Source organism: Hypomesus transpacificus, chromosome 3, assembly GCF_021917145.1.
Source record: "Hypomesus transpacificus isolate Combined female chromosome 3, fHypTra1, whole genome shotgun sequence".
Classification (NCBI taxonomy): domain Eukaryota; kingdom Metazoa; phylum Chordata; class Actinopteri; order Osmeriformes; family Osmeridae; genus Hypomesus; species Hypomesus transpacificus.
The window spans coordinates 12,029,975-12,050,005 of record NC_061062.1 but is presented as its reverse complement, the minus strand read 5'-3'; the positions used below and the strand labels follow the sequence as shown (position 1 = coordinate 12,050,005).

General features: G+C 41.3%; 5 protein-coding genes across 6 annotated transcripts; 3 read left to right on the top strand and 2 right to left on the bottom strand.

Moving 5' to 3' along the window:
* Positions 1-146: 146 nt before the first annotated feature.
* On the top strand, positions 147-2,927 carry ppie (peptidylprolyl isomerase E (cyclophilin E)). The gene is made up of 9 exons (XM_047016942.1): positions 147-190; positions 522-620; positions 1,154-1,197; positions 1,340-1,366; positions 1,484-1,565; positions 1,672-1,775; positions 1,937-2,246; positions 2,397-2,539; positions 2,680-2,927. Exons 1-9 carry the CDS (start codon positions 160-162, stop codon positions 2,746-2,748), a joined length of 909 nt encoding a protein of 302 aa, XP_046872898.1. The 5' UTR covers positions 147-159; the 3' UTR covers positions 2,749-2,927.
* Positions 2,928-3,156: 229 nt separating this feature from the next.
* LOC124464998 (gap junction beta-4 protein-like) lies at positions 3,157-5,410 on the top strand. 2 transcript variants are annotated; one of them, XM_047016955.1, is made up of 2 exons: positions 3,157-3,275; positions 3,865-5,410. In XM_047016955.1, the coding sequence occupies exon 2, from the start codon at positions 3,892-3,894 to the stop codon at positions 4,684-4,686; it is 795 nt and encodes a 264-aa protein (XP_046872911.1). In that variant the 5' UTR covers positions 3,157-3,275; positions 3,865-3,891; the 3' UTR covers positions 4,687-5,410. The 2 variants fall into 2 exon arrangements, with proteins under 2 accessions (XP_046872911.1, XP_046872919.1); XM_047016963.1 differs by having other exon boundaries at positions 3,201-3,308.
* A 2,824-nt stretch (positions 5,411-8,234) lies between these two features.
* On the top strand, positions 8,235-11,408 carry gjb3 (gap junction protein beta 3). The gene is made up of 2 exons (XM_047015307.1): positions 8,235-8,843; positions 9,386-11,408. The coding sequence occupies exon 2, from the start codon at positions 9,465-9,467 to the stop codon at positions 10,314-10,316; it is 852 nt and encodes a 283-aa protein (XP_046871263.1). The 5' UTR covers positions 8,235-8,843; positions 9,386-9,464; the 3' UTR covers positions 10,317-11,408.
* Positions 11,409-12,188: 780 nt separating this feature from the next.
* On the bottom strand, positions 12,189-15,946 carry hmgcl (3-hydroxy-3-methylglutaryl-CoA lyase). The gene is made up of 9 exons (XM_047015294.1): positions 15,620-15,946; positions 15,246-15,329; positions 14,983-15,090; positions 14,766-14,861; positions 14,439-14,587; positions 14,270-14,333; positions 13,989-14,177; positions 13,557-13,682; positions 12,189-13,239 (listed from the first exon to the last, which is right to left on the bottom strand). The coding sequence occupies exons 1-9, from the start codon at positions 15,722-15,724 to the stop codon at positions 13,138-13,140; spliced, it is 1,023 nt and encodes a 340-aa protein (XP_046871250.1). The 5' UTR covers positions 15,725-15,946; the 3' UTR covers positions 12,189-13,137.
* Positions 15,947-16,145: 199 nt separating this feature from the next.
* Positions 16,146-19,784, bottom strand: zbtb8a (zinc finger and BTB domain containing 8A). Its single transcript, XM_047015175.1, has 4 exons — positions 19,621-19,784; positions 17,504-18,375; positions 17,167-17,336; positions 16,146-17,034 (listed from the first exon to the last, which is right to left on the bottom strand). The coding sequence occupies exons 1-4, from the start codon at positions 19,683-19,685 to the stop codon at positions 16,714-16,716; spliced, it is 1,428 nt and encodes a 475-aa protein (XP_046871131.1). The 5' UTR covers positions 19,686-19,784; the 3' UTR covers positions 16,146-16,713.
* Between the last annotated feature and the right edge of the window lie 247 nt (positions 19,785-20,031).

Here is a 20,031-nt window from a genome sequence, read left to right as displayed (position 1 = left end):
AATCAGGCTAAAAAAGTACCATTATTATATATCCCAAGTTAAAAGTCTACCTCAAATTGCGATTTAACAGGGCAATGGGTGGCGCTCGAATGGGCGGGCCTTGGAAATAATGCACCAATGAGGATTTGTTGAGGTTAGAGGTTAAAGTTTAAATCCAAGATGGCGTCGACAAAACGAGTGCTTTATGTTGGTAAGCATTTGTGACACAAAACTGGTCATTTTAGCTGTTTTCTTTTATATGCAATCATGTAGAGCGCCACTGTTATTATTAAAATGTGTTCTACTACTTATGAATTAATCTTTAATCGTATTGACCTGCTAGATTAGTTAAATTACGGCAATGTTACAAGCACCACTGTGCTATGCGGCAGGCTCTTTTCCTACATTGAATGAAACAAACCATATAGTCCTACATAATGGCCATAAAAACACAGCCTCAGTGATTGGAGTTTAATATCCCTGATTATTATCATAGAACTATTGAAAATGGAAACTAATTATTGAAGTATGGGTTTCGACAGGTGGTTTGACTGAAGAGGTCGATGAAAAAGTTCTTCACGCGGCATTCATTCCGTTTGGGGATATCACCGACATCCAGATTCCGTTAGACTATGAAACAGGTGAGAATGTAGGCTATGTAATATTGATTAGCCAACAAGACGTCTTTGAAGTTCAGCTTCAGGTAGCCTACAATTAAAGGAAGATGTAAAGTTAGGGTGACCAGACGTCCTTTTTCCCGGACAAAAAAAAAGCGTCCGGCAGGGATTCCAAAAACGTCCGGGATTTTGACTCGTTGGATATTTGTGTTTCTCTGGGTCTTTCACAAACAATTATTACGCCCTTACAAGTTTTGGAAAGTGTATCTGTTCTACCTTCTTGCGTGAGCTCTGGCTGTAGAGAAAACTGTCATTGGTCGACTGCTTTCTCAGTGTTGCCAGATGCACGATAATTATCCTCAAAATACGATCCTTTTGAGCCTTTGGTACGATATTTCGCCATTTTCAATCTGGCAACACTGAGCACCTTACCGCCTACAGTTGCATTGTTTACAACAGCACATGACATCTGCAGCCATGCCAGAACGTAAATGTGGTCACCCTAGTAAAGTCCACTTACAGGGGGAGTTTGTGTTAAATATACCTTTTCTTTGCAGAGAAACACAGAGGGTTCGCCTTCCTTGAATTTGAATTGGCAGAAGTAAGTGTGGTGACAATTTAAAGAAACTTAAATGTATTATTGAGCTGCCATACTTTAGCTCGCCATCTGGTGGACCAAATATTCTAAACTCGAATCTTCAGTTGAAAGAGTTCTAATGTTTCACTACCTCCATTGTATTTAGGATGCTGCTGCCGCTATTGATAACATGGTGAGTAAACTTACTAATTGGTTTTACCACCTGACTTAAGATATAGTCCTGTCCAAGTGGAGTAGTTTAATTATAGTTATGTTAACAATCTTTTGTTTCCTTCTGGGTAATTTCTAGAATGAGTCTGAGCTCTTTGGCAGAACCATCAGGGTGAACATAGCCAAACCCATGAGGATCAAGGAAGGCTCCTCTCGTCCAGGTAACTAACCACTTTGAGTTTAAATAGGCTGGAACGTTTCACCACCTGTGATTTTGAAATCCAGTAGTCCTGATAATATTGACAAGTGTATGTAATTCCTCCACAGTATGGTCGGATGATGACTGGTTGAAGAAGTTTTCTGGGAAGACCACAGAAGAAGCTGAGGTAGAAGAGTCTGCTGGGGAGTCTGTAAACAGTAAAACACAGGAGGTAAAAGAGTTCTGAATGGGCTTGTTTGATCCAATGTATTTGCTTCATGAGGCCTAATTAAGATGACTTTGTTACCTCTATCTGTAACCTTTTCTATGCTCATGGAGTTACCTGAATTTCCTTCTGGATCAAGTAAGTGAATTGAGTTGAATTGTGTGCAGGGTGAACCCCCAGCTAAGAAGGGCAGAGTCAACCCCCAGGTCTACATGGACATCAAGATTGGCAACAAGCCGGCTGGGAGGCTGCGGTTCCTTCTCCGAGCTGACATTGTTCCCATGACAGCGGAGAACTTCCGCTGTCTTTGCACTCATGAGAAAGGCTTTGGCTTCAAGGGAAGTTGCTTTCACCGCATCATCCCCCAGTTCATGTGCCAGGGAGGGGACTTCACCAACCACAATGGCACTGGGGGCAAGTCCATCTATGGGCGCAAGTTTGATGACGAGAACTTTGTCCTTAAACACACTGCTCCAGGTGAGAAGCCTACTGTTGACATCTGTCTTTAATTTAATATATTTTGTAATAGTTTGAAACCTGAATGCAAGTTTAGATATTTGCTAGAGTAGCAGTTTGTTTGCAGTAGTATTTGTGTATCATGTACTTATCCTCTTGATATGCATACAGCACAACTATCCATGGCTAACTCTGGACCAAACAGCAATGGCTCCCAGTTCTTCATCACCTGTGACAAGACAGACTGGTTGGACGGCAAGCATGTGGTGTTTGGGGAGTTGATGGAGGGCATGGATGTGGTCCGTGCCATGGAGGTAAGGGCATGGTAGGGGTGTGCATGTAAAGTGGGGGGAGGGTATAATGGCCATAGAATCGTTCTTATTCTGACATGATTTGAATTATATTAGGATGGATTCAAAATCTAGTTTAAAGGCTAAACTATCTTTTTCCACAGGCCGAAGGGACAAAAGAAGGCAAGCCAAAGCAGAAAGTGATCATCTCGGACTGTGGGGAATATGTGTAAATGAAAATACGTGTGTGTGCGTGTGGTACATGTGGAAAGATGCGTTAGACTGTTCACATCAGATGGCTGAGTGATACCAGTGTTCAGATTAATACTATTACAGTAATACTTTATTGTCCAAGTTTTTCTAGACCAACCCTTTGTATTGTAAATACTGCAATAAACACTTTTATAATAAATAAAAACGTGACTTTCATTTTCTGCATTTCTTGTTGACGATTTAAACGAAAACCAAATCGTTTTTATAAGTTACGTTACATATGTTTTAATTTACTACGGACGCCGATTTTTATGAGGCTTATGTAATGTTGAGATTTAAGATAAAGGCGCAGGCCTGGTTGACTGGTCTTCACACCCAGTTCGTCCATGCTCACACCTGTGAAGGTTGTTGTAAGAAAACATTGGGATGTCGAAACTCCACCCACCCTCACATCCGCCATGACTTGAGAGATCTGAAGATCTTGAGCGTTGGGGGCGCAGTCAGTGAAACTCTTCTCCCTGCGAGGGCTCCAAAAGACATCTGCCACGTAAGAAAACCCTTCTTAATAAATATTTACTATGTAAGTAGCTTTTTGTTTTATATGAAATTACTAGCTGGCTTTTGTTTTCTTGTCCAAAAGAAAATTAAGCCTTAACTATTGATTGCATTTAAATTTCCTTTCGGAGCGCCCTATTGACATTTGAATCGTGTCTTACGCATAACATGCGAATCATTTCTTTAAATCACTTGTCATCTATGCTCAAGTCTCAACTAAAACGTTTGATCACATTTTAAGTGAGCGCTTCCCATCCCTATGTGACACATGCATACGACTTGGTTTTCTTAATTTGTTACACTGAGTGATGAATATCAGTTTAACTCTCAAGCCTGTTTCCTGAGTTTGAGTTATCATAGTAGGTCTTACATTTATGAGTTTGAGTTACCATAGTAGATCTTACATTTATGCATTTGAGCTGAGTATAAACACGTGTGCTGTTGCGTTTCGTCACAAAGGCAATCATGTAATAGAAGGGACAGAGTCTAATATTCTCCTAAAATAATGTGCATGTGTCTTACGAGAATAAGATGCACTTGGATTAACTTCATTTCTCTTCCTCCATTTTTACTTCCTCTAGAGAGGCAGACAGTGTGAAAGCCTCACCATGAACTGGGCATTCCTCCAAGGGCTCCTCAGTGGAGTAAACAAGTACTCAACAGCGTTTGGCCGTGTGTGGCTGTCCATCGTCTTCCTCTTTAGGGTCATGGTCTTTGTTGTAGCAGCTGAAAAGGTGTGGGGCGATGAGCAGAAAGACTTCAAATGCAACACGGCGCAGCCTGGCTGCCATAACGTCTGCTATGATCACTTCTTCCCTGTGTCCCATATCCGTCTGTGGGCTCTGCAGCTTATCTTTGTCACCTGCCCCTCTTTACTGGTAGTTATGCATGTAGCCTACAGGGACGAACGTGAACGCAAAAATCGTGTCAAACATGGTGATAACTGCCGTACACTATACAAGAACACCGGCAAGAAACGTGGCGGGCTTTGGTGGACCTATGTCATGACACTGGTCTTCAAAGTTGCTGTGGATGCCACCTTTACGTACCTCCTGTACCGCATCTATGAGGGCTATGACTTTCCAATACTTCTCAAGTGTGAGCAGAAGCCTTGCCCCAACAAGGTGGACTGCTTTATTGCACGGCCCACAGAGAAGCGCATCTTCACGATCTTCATGGTGGTCACCAGTCTGGTCTGTATCTTGCTAACCTTCTTCGAGATCTTGTACCTGGTGGGCAAACGATGCCGTGAGTGGCTCACGTCCATCCACAACTCCCGCCAGATGGCCATAGCCGCCACCTCGCTGGTCGGTGTCAAGAACGGAAATCTGGAACACAACTGTGGGCGATGGAAGGGCAAGGAGAGCCCGGCCCCTGCTTACAGCAGCATAGCCAGGCCCTGAGACTTTGTTGACACAGAGACTCCCCTGACTTCACAGAAGATGTGGAAAAAAAATACAAATGACCAATCGAAAACCTGGAGGACATACGCGATATTGCATGTATCTCTTCTGCAACATCTCTTATAGGCTTCATAGACATTAAAGCCTGTCTTGTCAATGCCTGTGGAATACCAGTGGAACTAAGTCTCCTAGTCCTGGATTAATTGTTTACTCATTAATGTTGTACAACTGACTCAGATACATTGACTAAAAATGTATTTACTGTTATGTGGTCTATTTTTCTGCATTCATATGTGTTTGGACATGTTTGCCAATAATAGTTGTATCTTCATTATGTATTTCTGTATTCATATACGTAGAAGCACATGGTTGACAATCATGGCATTCATTTAGGGAGTTACATACATTTGATTGTAGGAGTTACAGTTGTTAACAGAGAGGAGTTTACAGAATTGTTTAATTACAATCAAATCAAATATCCAAATAAGATTTGTCACTAGTCAGAAGCCATTTATTCATTATTTGAAGTGACAAGTTATACAAGTGGTAGAAGCTGGGCAAAGAAAGAGTTTTCACTATTTGTCCACTACCATACCCTCCAATTGCTGCATTTTCAGTCAACTTGTTACATGGTTTATTGTTACAATGGCAAGTTCTGAACTCATCCTGCATTTTAAGAAGTCTGTTTTATTTTATGGATTAATAAATTATATTAGTCAAAAGGTTATGCACAATTATGACTTTTAATTATTGTATGTTAACTGTTATAACTTTTATGGTTTTATGATCTAAGACTTGAATTATTCTCTAAGGCAATCAGTGGATTTCTGTAAGCACAGAAAATGTATATATATTTGATTGTGTACATACCATGTACACATGATGTAAACTGAAACTCTAAACATAGGACCTATTTTACAGTTGCATATTGTTTCTTTTATAGTTTCTTAAATATCGATGTCAATAAAACATTTCAGAAAACTGTGGAACTGATTGAACACAGATGCAGAGTATGGACAGTAGAGCAAGAGATAACCAGATGCAAGACATAATAGTAGTATAATAATGATTTACCTCAATCTCACAATATTAAATACTGTCCCATACAGTAATTGTACTGGCCCTATAACATAATACCAACCAAGGCCGTAGCCATCAGTCAACATTGGGGGGGGACTTTTTTATTTATTTATGATCATTTTGGACAGCGTGCGTGGTTGCCTGTCGTAGCGTAGCACATTTATATTTCTATATTAATATATTGGGGGGGACATTTTGACCAGATTTGAATATTGGAGGGGGGGGGATGTCCCCCCCCCCCCCAATATGTATTGTGACTACGGCCTTGATACCAACAGTATTCCTATACACATACAAGGAGTAGCTGTTGGACACGTTTGACCAATGAATGGAACCTTCCATTGTTTATTAAGACAGGTACAGTCATTAAGACAGGTGGGGTTCTGTCTTCTCCAGTTCTTTTCGTTAGTCAGAGCTGGTAGACTCACCCTCTGGAGGAATTTGCCCTATCACTCACAAGAGCCTGTAATGCGTGAAAGACTCCCCTGTTTGCATAAGAGGAGAGAAGGGTGTGAATGTGTTTTAAGGTGGGAAACAAAGATTCACTTTCTTTCACTTTAGCAATTCCGTGTTGTGTTTTAATCACCTTTAATAGAGGGTATTCTGTGATAAGCTATAAATTGGGTAACAGGGTGTTTAGAATGGTACATTGTACCTTCCTGTTTTTTTTTTTAAGAAGTTCAAGGACAGGAACAATGAAGCTTTAGGGTACTACTTTGAGTTATCTCCCAGTTCATGCCAGTACATGTCAATGTTTTCAAAGCCTAAGTTGAATTCATTGAGTGTGTTTAAACAAATGCAACAACATCATACATTTTCCCCTGTTGTGTTCTGTCTTCAAGTAGAGACAAGTTCTTCACAGCGGTTGAGTCATATGGTGCATTCCTTCAGTTACGCCCAAACAATCTGCCTGGACCAGTTATTTATCTGGAGCCAAAAGGAACTTTCCTCCTACTCAACAGCAGCAATTGTTGCTAAGGCAGATGTTGACAAGTTTCAAGAAGCGCCTAATCATTATGAAGTAGAAGATTTGTTGAGAGTGATATTTGGACAGAAATATCTAAATACACCTACACCTGATGACCATTTATTCTACAAAGCTAAAAAGTAGTAGTGATGGAATTGGTAGAGATATGTTTTGTGATTAGTTTTGTCTTCACATTGATGGTTCCTAAATGAATTATTGTTCATTAGTTCCATAGCTTATTCAGAAACTGCATGTGAAAACAGAATGTAATCAAGCAAGGTAAAGGTAATCATGACATTTGTATTTGCACTTTGTAAGTCTTGTAAAACATGTCAAGAGTTTGAGCAATGCACTTGCTCTGCGTGTTTAAGTTTTCCTGTTTTTGTGTTTGAGCCTGAAAGCAACAGATCTGCACATCTATAGTGATGCAAAGACTACTGTACAAATTGAATGGTGTATAGTTGAATGGATATGAAGTGTATATGAGGACATATTTCAATTCACTTTGCATAAGCCTACTTATTGTTGTGTAATTTATAAGGGTATGTTAGGTATATTTATTTATCAAGAAGCTCACATAGTCATCAGGTTCAAAGAAGGTTCAATGGTTTATTTCTTGCAAGGAAGCAAGTCTGTGTCGGTACAGAGTTGCTTAAAGCTTTACAGTAATAGGTAGTTCTGATGGTTCAAAACATGTTACAGGATGGAGACAAGACTTTCCACCTCCTACATGTGGAGGTGAGAGTCTGTGACCCTTGGATGACATTCTGCTACACCAGCTCTTCATACATTTATTTGCAAGACATCAAAGGCTCAACTTTTTAGCAAAGCATGTTTAAGTCAAGTTTAAGACAAACAGGAATGTTCCTTGGGTGTCTCTTTTCTGTTTAACCATATTGGGGTGCAGTGCTTCTCTTCCTAAGCACAAAAATGTCATACACAGCAATATTCTTTTCAGACTGTATAACAATGCTGCTCAAACATTTCCAACTGGGTAACACACGATACTCAAAACAGAACTTACTTGTTCCAACATAAAGGTTCATTATTCAGAACCATTATTTATTTTAAAAATTCAGCAAGGTTCTTAATGTGTACGAGTAGCATCTAATTGTACAGCAAGTATCTGCATGCAAGGGTACTGCACATTGTACTGGTTGGCTTAACTGACAAAACAAAATAAAAACAAAGCTGTATTTTCAGAAACAGGTTACACTATCATGTTACTGTACCCGTTCCTGAACCAACCTTTGTGTTTTTCTACTACCAGCTTTACTCATTTTACACAATCACAAAAGCCATGTAAGGGATATTAATTCTGTAGAGGATTTGAATCCCACCCATAATAGATTGTCCCTCTTTGACTGCAGCCATTCCGCCTCTGCGACCCACAATGAGAAGTTGCCTAGAACCATAGACCTCTTTGAAGCTTTCTACCAATAAGGAGTGAGCATCAGCAAGTAATGTGGACAAGTAAAATGGGTGCAGGTAAAATTGTTCACTTCTGGGTGAGGCTGGAGACATTCTGGAACAAGTATGAACAGGATGAGGAACGAACATGATCTCAAATTGTATTTACCGACCATAAACTAAACAGTGTCTGTTTCAGTTTAGGATAGTAATAAAGGACTAACAAAGTGGAGATATTCTGTAAATTAATATCAATTTGTGTAGAATATAAGAATCAAATATGGACTAAACAACAGAATACACAAACATGAACTGTATATTTTCTAGGAATCAATGTGCATGAAGACCTTTTGTTTTGCAGTAAAATGGAAGCTTTAATTAGTTAACTAACCTCAATGTTCTATTATTCAATATGAGATTAGATTTTGCTTTCCAGGAAAAACATGATACATCGTTAAATCTCAACATGTTTTACTCATCTAGGTCTCAATTCGTTGAACCAGTCTTTTTTTTCTTTTCTTTTACCACGCCCATAAACGATTTCCAAGACTTATTTCTCAAGACCAGCCCAGAAGAGTTACCTGAGCGATTAACTAATAGACGGCCTAAAGACCGTCTGGAAACCGTATGACAAAATAGTAAAATAGACCTTACATTATTTCACTAAAAGCGGTTTTAACTATGGATCGAGACATATTTGGTAAGTGAAACGTTATTAACTTTGTAACTTTTTTCATCAATTATGGGAGTTTTAAGTGCGCATGGAGGATGAAGAGTTATGAAGAAGTTTACGACATTAACTTTTTTCAACCAGTCATATTCTTTTTTAGTTTGACCACTTTTGTGGTTCTACCTTCATCAAACAAAACACATCAGAGATGGTCAAAATCATTTGTATACAAACAGTGTTTTTCAACCGTCATCCCACTCATCCATATTGCTGAACCGAAGAGGCATTTTTTTCACTCACATCTGTTTATAAACTGTTGGAAACATTGTAACGTAGCCTACATTGTGAAATATTAATAGTATTTTACGTTTCTGATACCGTAATAGTTCCAAAATGTACAGAAATTGTACAGAAATGCTGACTTGTATAGATATGCTGACTTGAAAAGGATAGGCTAATATTCAAATTTCCATCATAAAGTGATTAATAACTGTATCTTAGGGTATACAACTGATGTAATTCTCAACAGTACATCAGATCACTCACTCTTTCTCTCATTTTTGTTTTTCTAGGCTGCTAACAGTTATCCACAGCTCTTGAAGTAGAGAAAACAACTTCTAAAAAAGAGACACTTTCTGTCAAGCCCAGATCATGGACTGGAAGAACTTCCAAGCCCTCCTCAGTGGGGTTAACAAGTACTCCACTGCCTTTGGTCGGATATGGCTGTCTGTGGTGTTTGTGTTCAGGGTGATGGTATACGTAGTAGCGGCAGAGCGTGTCTGGGGTGATGAGCAGAAAGACTTTGACTGCAACACTAAGCAGCCGGGCTGTGCCAATGTCTGCTATGACTATTTCTTCCCCATCTCCCACATCCGCCTGTGGGCCCTGCAGCTCATCTTCGTCTCCTGTCCCTCCTTCATGGTAGTCATGCATGTGGCCTACCGGGACGAACGGGAAAGGAAGTACCGTGCCAAGTTTGGCGAGGACGCCAAGATCTACAAAAATACAGCCAAGAAGCATGGCGGCCTGTGGTGGACCTACCTGCTCAGCCTTTTCGTCAAGACGGGCATTGAGGTGGGGTTCCTTTACGTCCTGCATCACATCTACGACAGCTTCTACCTTCCCAGGTTGGTCAAGTGTGAGGTGTGGCCCTGCCCCAACCAGGTGGACTGCTACATTGGACACCCCACAGAGAAGAAGGTCTTCACCTACTTTATGGTGGGGGCCTCAGCCCTCTGCATTGTCCTCAACATCTGTGAGGTCATCTACCTGATCTCTAAGCGTGTTGCCAACTTTGCACAGAAGATGAAAAGGCGTGAGCGCACAATGGCCGTACACAACCATGATTACAGTGACCCTTCCTGTAAAAACTGCAGTCTTCACTCGTCCAGGGAGAACCAGAAGCTTCCGCTCAAGGGCAGCATCAGGTCTGCCTATAAGCCTGCATATAAACTCACTGAGGACATGCGTGCCTCAGCTCCTAATCTATCCTCTGCTCTGTAAAAAGGACGTTTGGAACGCCAGCACTGCCACAGAACCAGGCTACATCCTGGTTGTGTCTTTCAAAGAGACTGTGAAAAACAGTTTTAGCTGCAAGTTTTCCCTACAAAAAAGTATTTATAACTAATGTTCTTGAAATATCTATAGACCCAAGCCATATACTAAGGCTGGCTAAGACTTAACAAAATTAAGTCTACTTTCGACTGCCATGGGGATGGAGAAAGAAACAATCCTGGAAATAAATTATAAAAATAAAACTGACATGACAATTTGAGCATGTAGATTTTCAAATGTTTTAATCGTTCTATTGGGGCTGTCCGGGTTTAGATGTTGGAGGTGAGACGTGGGAGGAAACAGACGCTGATACTGAATGCTAAGAGTTTTAAGACACACCTGGTTTTGGTATGCACACACAATGCCAATGCTTCCATGATGTACAGGGGGAAATGAAACAAGAAATACCTCAAACATTTCTACGTTTCAGTGAATTCCTTAACACCAACCAGTAGCAACCCCAGCTTGCTTGAGAATATGACTTAACAACCATTTTAAGGTTTACAGACTGTTGTCTTAGGAGATCATTACAACAGAATGATAACATAATTCCATCTAAAACAGTAGAGAGAGTGAAGTGTATCGGTGATTTACACAGTCTCTTGGCATTGGTTGGACTTGGTTGTCGGCACAGTCAATTGGCATACTAAATTCCTGGCCAGTTTTATTGTTTAAAAACATTTCCAATAGTTAACAGAGCTCATCTCTCATACCTAATGTTTATTCACCCTCGTTTGTTTTGCACAGCTGCACTAGGCACATACATTGTCCGTGTTTTGACATTTTTGTACACAAGCTCCACTCTCCCAAATCCAATGTTGATCCGAATGAGATAAAGGAATGCTGTTGTTTTTATAAAAGAAGTCTGAATGCAAGTAAACACTGGTCTTGGAAAGATGTTTCAAGCTACATAAGAGACAATAGGAACAAAGGACAACCAGTTATGCGGTTCTGAACTACTTTGCATGGTCAGCAGCTAAATGATCACACCTGGGAATGTTTATGTTTTACATTGTTGTAATAAATCGTACTCTTGCATAATTACTTGTGTCATCCATTACATTAGTATGTATATCTGTTTACCAGTGTTTTTTTCCCTCATGGTACATAGGCTTATACCTTAGATATCGATCTGACTTTCTAGGTGACTAGATATGTGGCTCTCAAACCTAGATTGCGCCTTGATGGTCAAATCAGATTTTCTAGAATCAGGCCATTTAATAAACCAATCCCATAACATCCTGGACAAAGTCAACAACTTAGGTCAAATGTGTCTTGTTATAACCATGTGATATCTGCCACATTTTACTACACAATTGACTAACATAAGCCTTGTGTTCTGTCTCCTTATAGTATTATTTGGTAGTATTTTGTATGCCTTCTCAGCATGTAGGGTTCAAAGCCAATGTCGATGGTTACCAAGCTACTTTTCCCTAGTAAGAAATTCCCTAGTCTTAACTATGAGGAATGTAGTTATGCACCTTTCAGCGACAGTACCTATTCTCATTAAGATATTCAAGCTAAAGAACATCGTCAAGGACTTCTTAGATGTGTTTGTATAGCAGAGGAATTTCAGTTTAGCTGGTCAGGCTCGTACTTCAGGTACTGGTAGGTGTGGATGGCAAACCGAAGTACAGTATGTGTTTGTTCTGAATCACTTTATAGTCAAAGTGCTAAATCACAGCCTCAGAGAAGAAACTCCTCACCCATATGAAGGTTCTAACTACCCAATGCTTAACTTTGAATTATAGGTTTTGGGAAGATGTGGCTTAAAATATAATGTATGTGTATTTATACAATATATAGACAACTATATTTTGATAAATGTTTTTTTTTTGTTTATTTCGCTTTTACCTTGCAATGGTACAAGTATTACTTATCAGTACCATATAGTCCCAAATCCATAATTACTTTAAACATGGCCTACAGTCTGATCCCCTTTCACCAGTATGATTCATTTGCAGCTAGGAAGAATTAGAACTGTTTGAATAAACAAACAACTTTCAACAAACAGTTATGTATTTCTAAAGTAAAGCAAAGTATTATTTTTTTTCATTTAAAGGTAACATGTCTAATAAACTCAATGGAAAGTGCAACCTTTTACAATAAATATTTACACAGTATTTATTACAAACAGTAAAACCAATAAGAAAATCATTCAGATATCAAAAGTGACGGATGATTATTCAAACAAAATGAAACAATGGTTCTACACCCAATGCCCAATGACAAAGTTGAACACTGCCATTAACATTTTGTTTGGCTAACATGGATACCCACTGATGTACACTAGTACAACATTAACCAAAATTACCCATTTAGTCAAACGCCATCTCCTTGACTTAATGTCTCCCAGTTGCGATATCATTTGCAGACAAGAATTACTATACTCTCTATCAAGTGTCAGAGGAAAGGCATGCTGCCAATCCCCAGAAGTGTCCGTATACTGTAGGACTTGAGACTGGTTTACAGGCACAGCAAGTCACAGCAAGAAAAAGAAAGCCGTAAAGTAATGTAATGACCATACAGTACACAGGAATTGGAGCAAAACATGCACCACAAACATGAAAGACATGACCGCAATGATAAGGCACCAGTGATCAGCAATGTCTAAAGAGACATTTTTGTAGTTATTTCAGATAGATTTAACTATAATGTAATTTTCAGATTAAAGTCATTAAAGGTGGCCCATGTGTTCTTTTGTTTGCCATGATCTTTACTTGACATACTCGTTGATGTATCCTTTTGAAAGGGCTTTGAGAGTCCACGTTCAGAGTTTGCAGGTGGCTTGTGCCACTTTGGAGCTGGTCTTTCTGTTCAGGGAACGACATATGAAAGCTCCAGCATCCATAAGCTTGGGAAGGTCCACTCCCTGAGGTGGAGAGAGAGTCAGAACATGAGGGAGAGTGAGGTAGAACATGAGGGAGAGAGAGGTAGAACATGAGGTAGAGAGAGGTAGAACTCAATGGACATAGAAAAAGAGCCTCAGAGGCAGGAACAAGGAACTACAAAACAAGGAAATTCCAGTCCTGAAGCGCCGACTCTATTAAATGAACTGAACACAGGTGACAACAAAGCTTTGATTGTATCAGAATGGAAAATAACGCCAAAAAGAGGGAAGTAAAAAAGGACAAGGGAAAGAGAGTAAGAGATCAAAAGATTATAATGAAAAGAAAGAGGTAGACTCACTGTATGAATACCAAGTCCATGAAGCATATAGACCACGTCCTCAGTAGCCACATTCCCGGACGCCCCCTGTGCATATGGGCACCCACCTAAACCAGCCACTGAGGAGTCCACCACACTGATGCCCATCTGGAGGAGAAGGAGGGTTTTCAAAATAATCACACACCTGTATAAGTAATGTATGTGTAACAGGTGTTGTCAAGTCGCTCATCAGTATCACTTCTTCCCTCACTTGCCCACAATAGGGGTCAAACTATGGTCTTATGAATCATACTCGCAATGACCACCTTTCATAAACACAGCTTAAGCCTGCTACAACACCAAAAAGCTGGCCATTCAATGGCGTGGGTCGCCAGTATTTGGGGTGAGTTTAACACATTTAGCTTGCACATTGATGAGATGCTTCAAGAACTCAATCATCTTGAGCTCCTATACCTGCAGAGCAATGAGGATGTTAGCCAGGGCCTGGCCGTACGTGTCGTGGCAGTGCACCGCCAAGGCACCAACAGGCACCTCCTGGACCACCGCCTCCAGCATCTCAATCATGCCCCCAGGTGTGCCTACACCAATGGTGTCGCCCAGAGAGATCTCATAGCAACCCATGGAGTACAGACGCTTGGCTACCTGTCATATTGAGGCACACGGTGGTCAGGAGACATTCTCAATTGAAATCAAATACACACCACCACCAAGATTGGTTTAAGAGAGGAACTCACCTGTGCTACTTTCTCTGGTGCCACATTGCCCTCATATGGACACCCCAGTACGCATGACACATACCTGCAAAGTACAAAGAATAGAGGTGAGAGACATAACCTGATATCAACAATCCACATCCTCCTTGTTCTTGCCAGTCTCTAGAACCTTCCCCACTGCTGGTGTTACCCCCGGACTGGCACACCGGCTTCCTTGGCTGCCTTGGTGACCTCCTCAAAACGTTGCAGGCTCTCCTCCACAGAGCAATTGATGTTTTTCTTGCTGAACAACTCAGATGCAGCGCCAAATATGGCCACCTCTCCTGCCCCTGCCTTTACCTAAGTACAAAAGCACGGAAAAAGAATGCATCACTGAGAGAACAAATACATGTAGAAATACTAAGTCAACACACAATAAAGACGTGTTTTCTAAAGATTGTTCAACTGCCTGACTTTATTCTCTAGGCTGGTCATTAAGGCTCCTAGATTATACAAATGTTAGTGATCAGGTACTTACAGCGGCTTGGAAGCCCTTGAGATTGGGGGTCAGTACAGGATAGGACACACCTGGTTTCTTGTTTATGCCTTTCATCACCTCCACCTGGTCTGCCATCTAGCAAACAATATAAAAACGAACATTGGGATTATTGATAGAGGTATTTCAGAGAATAATACATGGTCACTCTAGGTTTGAGATTGTATGTTTTCAATTTACTACTGTCCACTAACTTCACCTGTGGAACCCATTTTGGGGAGACGAAGCTTGTTGCTTCAATGACAGAGAGTCCTGAATCTGACAACATGTCAATGAGGCAAATCTTTACTTCAGCAGGAACTATGGTCTGTGTATGTGAGAGAGAAGGAGAGAGAAATACAGAGAGAGCATGGAAAGAGAAATCCATGTGACATTTGTTTCAGCTTGATTTAATAGACCATCACAGGAACTTATTTAACACACCCAGCCATCTAGGCTTTTACACCTTTTGCTGATCATTACCTTCTCATTTTGAAGACCATCTCTGGGTCCAACCTCAACTATTTTTACTCTCTCTGGGAGAGCTTTCTCTGCTGTCACACCAACCTGATGGTAGAGAGGCTTGATTAGATAGATACCCTAATATACGCAAATCTATTTGGAAAATGACAGTTGAGATCCGTGGTTAACTACACTAGTACGTAGGCAACCTAAGGATGGTCACAAGTCTACCTTGACTTACATTATCCAAGATAGCTAGCCAACTTAAGCAAGATAGCTAGCTAGGAAACTAGCATTTGCATTCATTAAACCATTTATTTGCGAACAACTTCGTGAACCGGTCGAAATCATCCGTAACAACACATGCAGTGAACAAAATTACAAAAAGTACTCACTGATTTCACCACTGCTACCGAAGTAGTGGTACTCAAAGCTAAGCATTGATGACCCATTCTACAATTAAAAACACCTCTATTGAAGATTCTCATGACAGCCGCCATGTTGGTTCAGCCTCTCCACTGACGTAAATTCCGTTCTGTGAGTGCTTTGGGACGGTGGAGGAGTTCACGGCAGCAGACGCTGCTCTTTGAGGACAGTAGACGTTCTCTGGCAGTACTCCCAAACGATCCGTGCTTTCACGTCAGTCTCCAAAACACCAGTCTCCAACAACACCGGAAAAAGTCGCTAGCTTTGTCGCTAGTCGCTTTTGACAATAAAAGTCGTCAGGAGGGTTTGGAAAGTCGCCAGACATAGCGAGAAAGTCGATAAGTTGGCAACGGGTCGTCTAGCTCAATACTGTCATCTACTGGTAGTGCACTGAGAAAATGTAGTTGGAAAAAATAGGACTGCACAGTAGAAGATGTGTAGATGTTGCATCTAGTGCCCTAGATGTAGGCTAACAATAGTAACGAAATATTCACTGTATATAAATATCTTTATTATGCGGAAAAAAGTACAAAAGGTAATAAATAATTAATTATCATAATAATCAGCATGGTTCACAATCAACTGTGGACAAACAACATAATAATAAATTAAACAAAATGCTGCACACGGAAGTGTCAATGCAATTCAACAATTAAAAAGCCCAGATTTCTCATTAATTAATCTCATTAATAAGTTTGTCATCAATACTCAATTTTGTCACTTACTTTTTAAAGCTGAACATAATTCTTCTTAATACACATGCATGACCATAAACTGCCAATGGCAGAACATAATATACAGGTGTGGTAATCCAAACGTTTTATAAAACTTGAGAGCTCTGAACATGTAACTTGCATTCACCCAGAAAAAGCATGTCCTTAACATTAAAACTGAACAAAAGTGTAAAAACAACGTTGTTTTACATAACTTGAGAAAATCTTTCAATTCAATCCTTTAAAATGTAATTATAGTAAGTACATCATTGGCATTTACAACAATAAATGTTACTTACATTTTGCATAAACAGTCAAATATATTCTTTGATACATCCACACAAACATTTTCACTGTAATTCCTCATCGCTGTCATCCACTTCCTGGATGATGAGGTCAGCCCCCGAGTCCTCTGCCAAGTCATCATCGTCAGCAACCAGCCAGGACCGTTGAGTCTCTCCCTCCTCCACTCCATCAACGCCCAGCAATAGAGCAGGCTCCTCATTGGTCCCATCTATGCTATCCATGGGTAGGTCCTCACAGCCCGTTGTCTCCCGAATACATTCAGTACAAAGGCGGTAGCGCCGCGTCCCCTCACACACTACCTGTCCACTGTCCTCTGTTACCAGACGTTTGCACTTCCTGCAAACCAGCTTCCGAGCCTGATGAATCTGTATATCATGAAAAAAAGTAAGGTTTCAAATGAGAAATATGTCCATAAGCAATTTGCCAACTGAATATCACAAATACACCCAGAAAATGATATTTGTCAGATGTGTGTGTTAGTCCCGGGTGAGACTAACCGTCTCATAGTGGCTGCGCAGGTGTTCTAGGCGGGTGAAGCGTTTGTTGCAGGCCTGACAGGGGTAAGGCCGCTCCCCTGTGTGACATCGCAAATGTCTCTTAAGGTCTGCCTTCCTCTTTACCGTGTGGGTACAGAAGGGGCACTTGAAGCGCATGGAGGGGTTCAGGTCTGTGGAAAGAAAGGCTTTTAGAAACGTTTCTACCCTAAGTAACCTCATTTGTATTTATTATGAATTTGATTGTGAAATACTTTAAATCCCTCAAAGCTGGATACAGTATCTAACTTATTCTGTAACCTGACTTTGCATTTGTCAATAGTTTCAACAAAGGGCTCACCTTTGTTGAAGAGTCCAACAACACCCAGAATTGTGGGCAGCGTAGCATACAGCTCCTCTGCCTTCTCTGCCTTCTGTGATCGAGCCTCCTCCACCTCCAAGGCCTCCTGGGTGGCTGAGCGAGTGCCGTAGGCCTTCCTCTTGGCTGCCCCCCTGCGCCTCCGTCCTGGGACAGGCAGCGTGAACAGGGGATCACCTGGGTCGTGGGGACCCTCTGCATCACTGCATTGTTGCTGGCTGGGCTTGGTGTGAATGGGACTTCCAGGGTCCTGCTTTAGGTCCGGGACCTCCAAGTCTGGATCCTTTACAAGGTAGACCCCCTGGGACCTTGAACTATCGTGGGACCAGAGGGCTGCCGGGGGGCTGCCGGAACAGGCTGCCTGCTGCTCAACTGCATCCTCTCCGACCTCCTGGGGGAAGCTGCTGGTCTCTGACAGACTGAGGTAACGATCATCGTCATCCTTAGCGCTGATCTCTAGAGAAGACTTGATGAAGTCTTTGCAGTAGCTGATGACATTGTTCATCTGCAGGTAGCTGGCGGCCGACATCACTTCGATGACGTTGTGGCTGGAGAGATCCAGGTGGCCTGAGTAGATGAAGTCCAGGATGACGGTAAAGGTGTCGGGGCTGAAGACATCAAAGGAGGCGCTGATGGGGTCTCCGTCAACGCTCTCTGAGCCTTGGGAGAGAAGCATCCGGAAGTAGCCGCTGCTGGCGAAGAGGACATTGCGATGGGCTCTGTAGAGCTGACCCTCCACCAGGATGTTGCAGTCACAGAAGAGCTCCTGGTGCCGCTGCTCATCCAGCTGTTTTAGCAGACAGCTCTGGTGGTCAGCAGTGATGTCTGTGCTGTGGAACCACCGCTGGGTCTGTCTGAAACACAGAACACATGGACAAAGGGTAGTGCATTATGGCATGGTAGCCCTAATGTATATTTACTGTATGTGTAGTACTGTATGTGTAATATATATATATATATATATATATTATACTTTAAGAATTGTAACTATTGGTAGTGCATAATTTGCAGTGTGAGTTTAATATTGAATAAGTTATCTGATCAAAGTTGATAAAATAGGTGCGCTACAAGGTTTAGTTAACTATACATGTATTTAATTAGAACATTGCGGTTCGTTCACCCTAAAGTCAGGTTTGGATAGAAACTCTTTCGTTTTCACGGTGAAGCAAAGTCAAATCCGCTGAAACTCCCGCCCACAACCCACAATCCAGCAACTTGAGTGGTCGAATAAGCCGCCAGTCAAGCATCTTTTTTTTATTGAAGGGGCAACACCCGACGAGGCGAACGCATCGGGTAACAACATCCATCAAACGTCAAGGATGCAAATTGAAACATTTAAGATAACAAAAACTATGATGCGAGGCTAGGAAATAAATGACGAGAAATGGCCAGAATAAAGATTCCATAAACAAAGGAACAAAATGGGCCATACGAGCCTCCATTGAGGCTATAATCATTTCCCCAGCAACTTTAATAAGGCTATTCTTATTTCTAAATAATTATTTTTAACACATTGAATACGCTTATCGATTTAAGAAGAAATATGTTACTGGACTCATTCGCCCAGAAGGTGTGCTGTAGTGCCCGATGTACAGTAGGTTACAGTAACACCCGGTTTGAGTCGATGTTGCATAATAAAAATGTTGCAATGATTCAATTCAATTGTTGCAATTTCACTGCATTCTCGAAACCAGCTTGTATGTGCTGCGACTGTTGATAGTGCAAGCGAAAGAAAAGCGGGTAGCTGCGCGCGAGCGCAGCCCAGTGAGACCTGGAGAGACGCCCACTTACCACAGCCCCCGCACAATAGACTACATATTGTAGGACATATCAGCAATGGTAATTACAACAGCCAAACATGATAATATAATTTGTGAAGATGAGCTCTCTCCCTCTACACCCGATATTTGATCCATGGATCACCCTATTCCTGCCAGAGCTGCAGAGCACAGCCGCGGGGAGAGAATTTGCCTGCTGCGGAACCCAGCGTCCCTTTCTCAGGCACGCGATATCTGCAAGACCCGCTTACGCCCTGACATACCCGCTTCCCTAGTTTCTGCCGATGCTCTCCCCTCAACATTTTATCTGTAAATACTCACTGGTGACCTGATTCACCCGGTGCCCGATAAATCCTATTCGACCTCATCTCTGTCACCATTTCCATTTTAAACGTTAGTACATTCACTCCTTTTTCTGGTTAAGGGTACACATTCATTCACTTCCTGCTCAGCCCTAAAGACCGAAACCCGTTTTGTTAGACCGAAAAAACTGCTGTGCTGACGTGGGTGTTTAGCAAGAGCGCCCGAGGGCCAAGAAGTCATTTAAAGCCCTAGTGCTCTTTTTCCAGCTTTAATTTATCATACAACTGCATAACATTGGAACCAATGGAAACTTTAGACATTATGTATCTGTCTTGACATTTAATTGTATGAACACAGTACAATCCAAAGTGGGTTTAACTTGATTAGGCCTACATTGCATCATCTGCAATCTGTCAATTGTGATCTCTG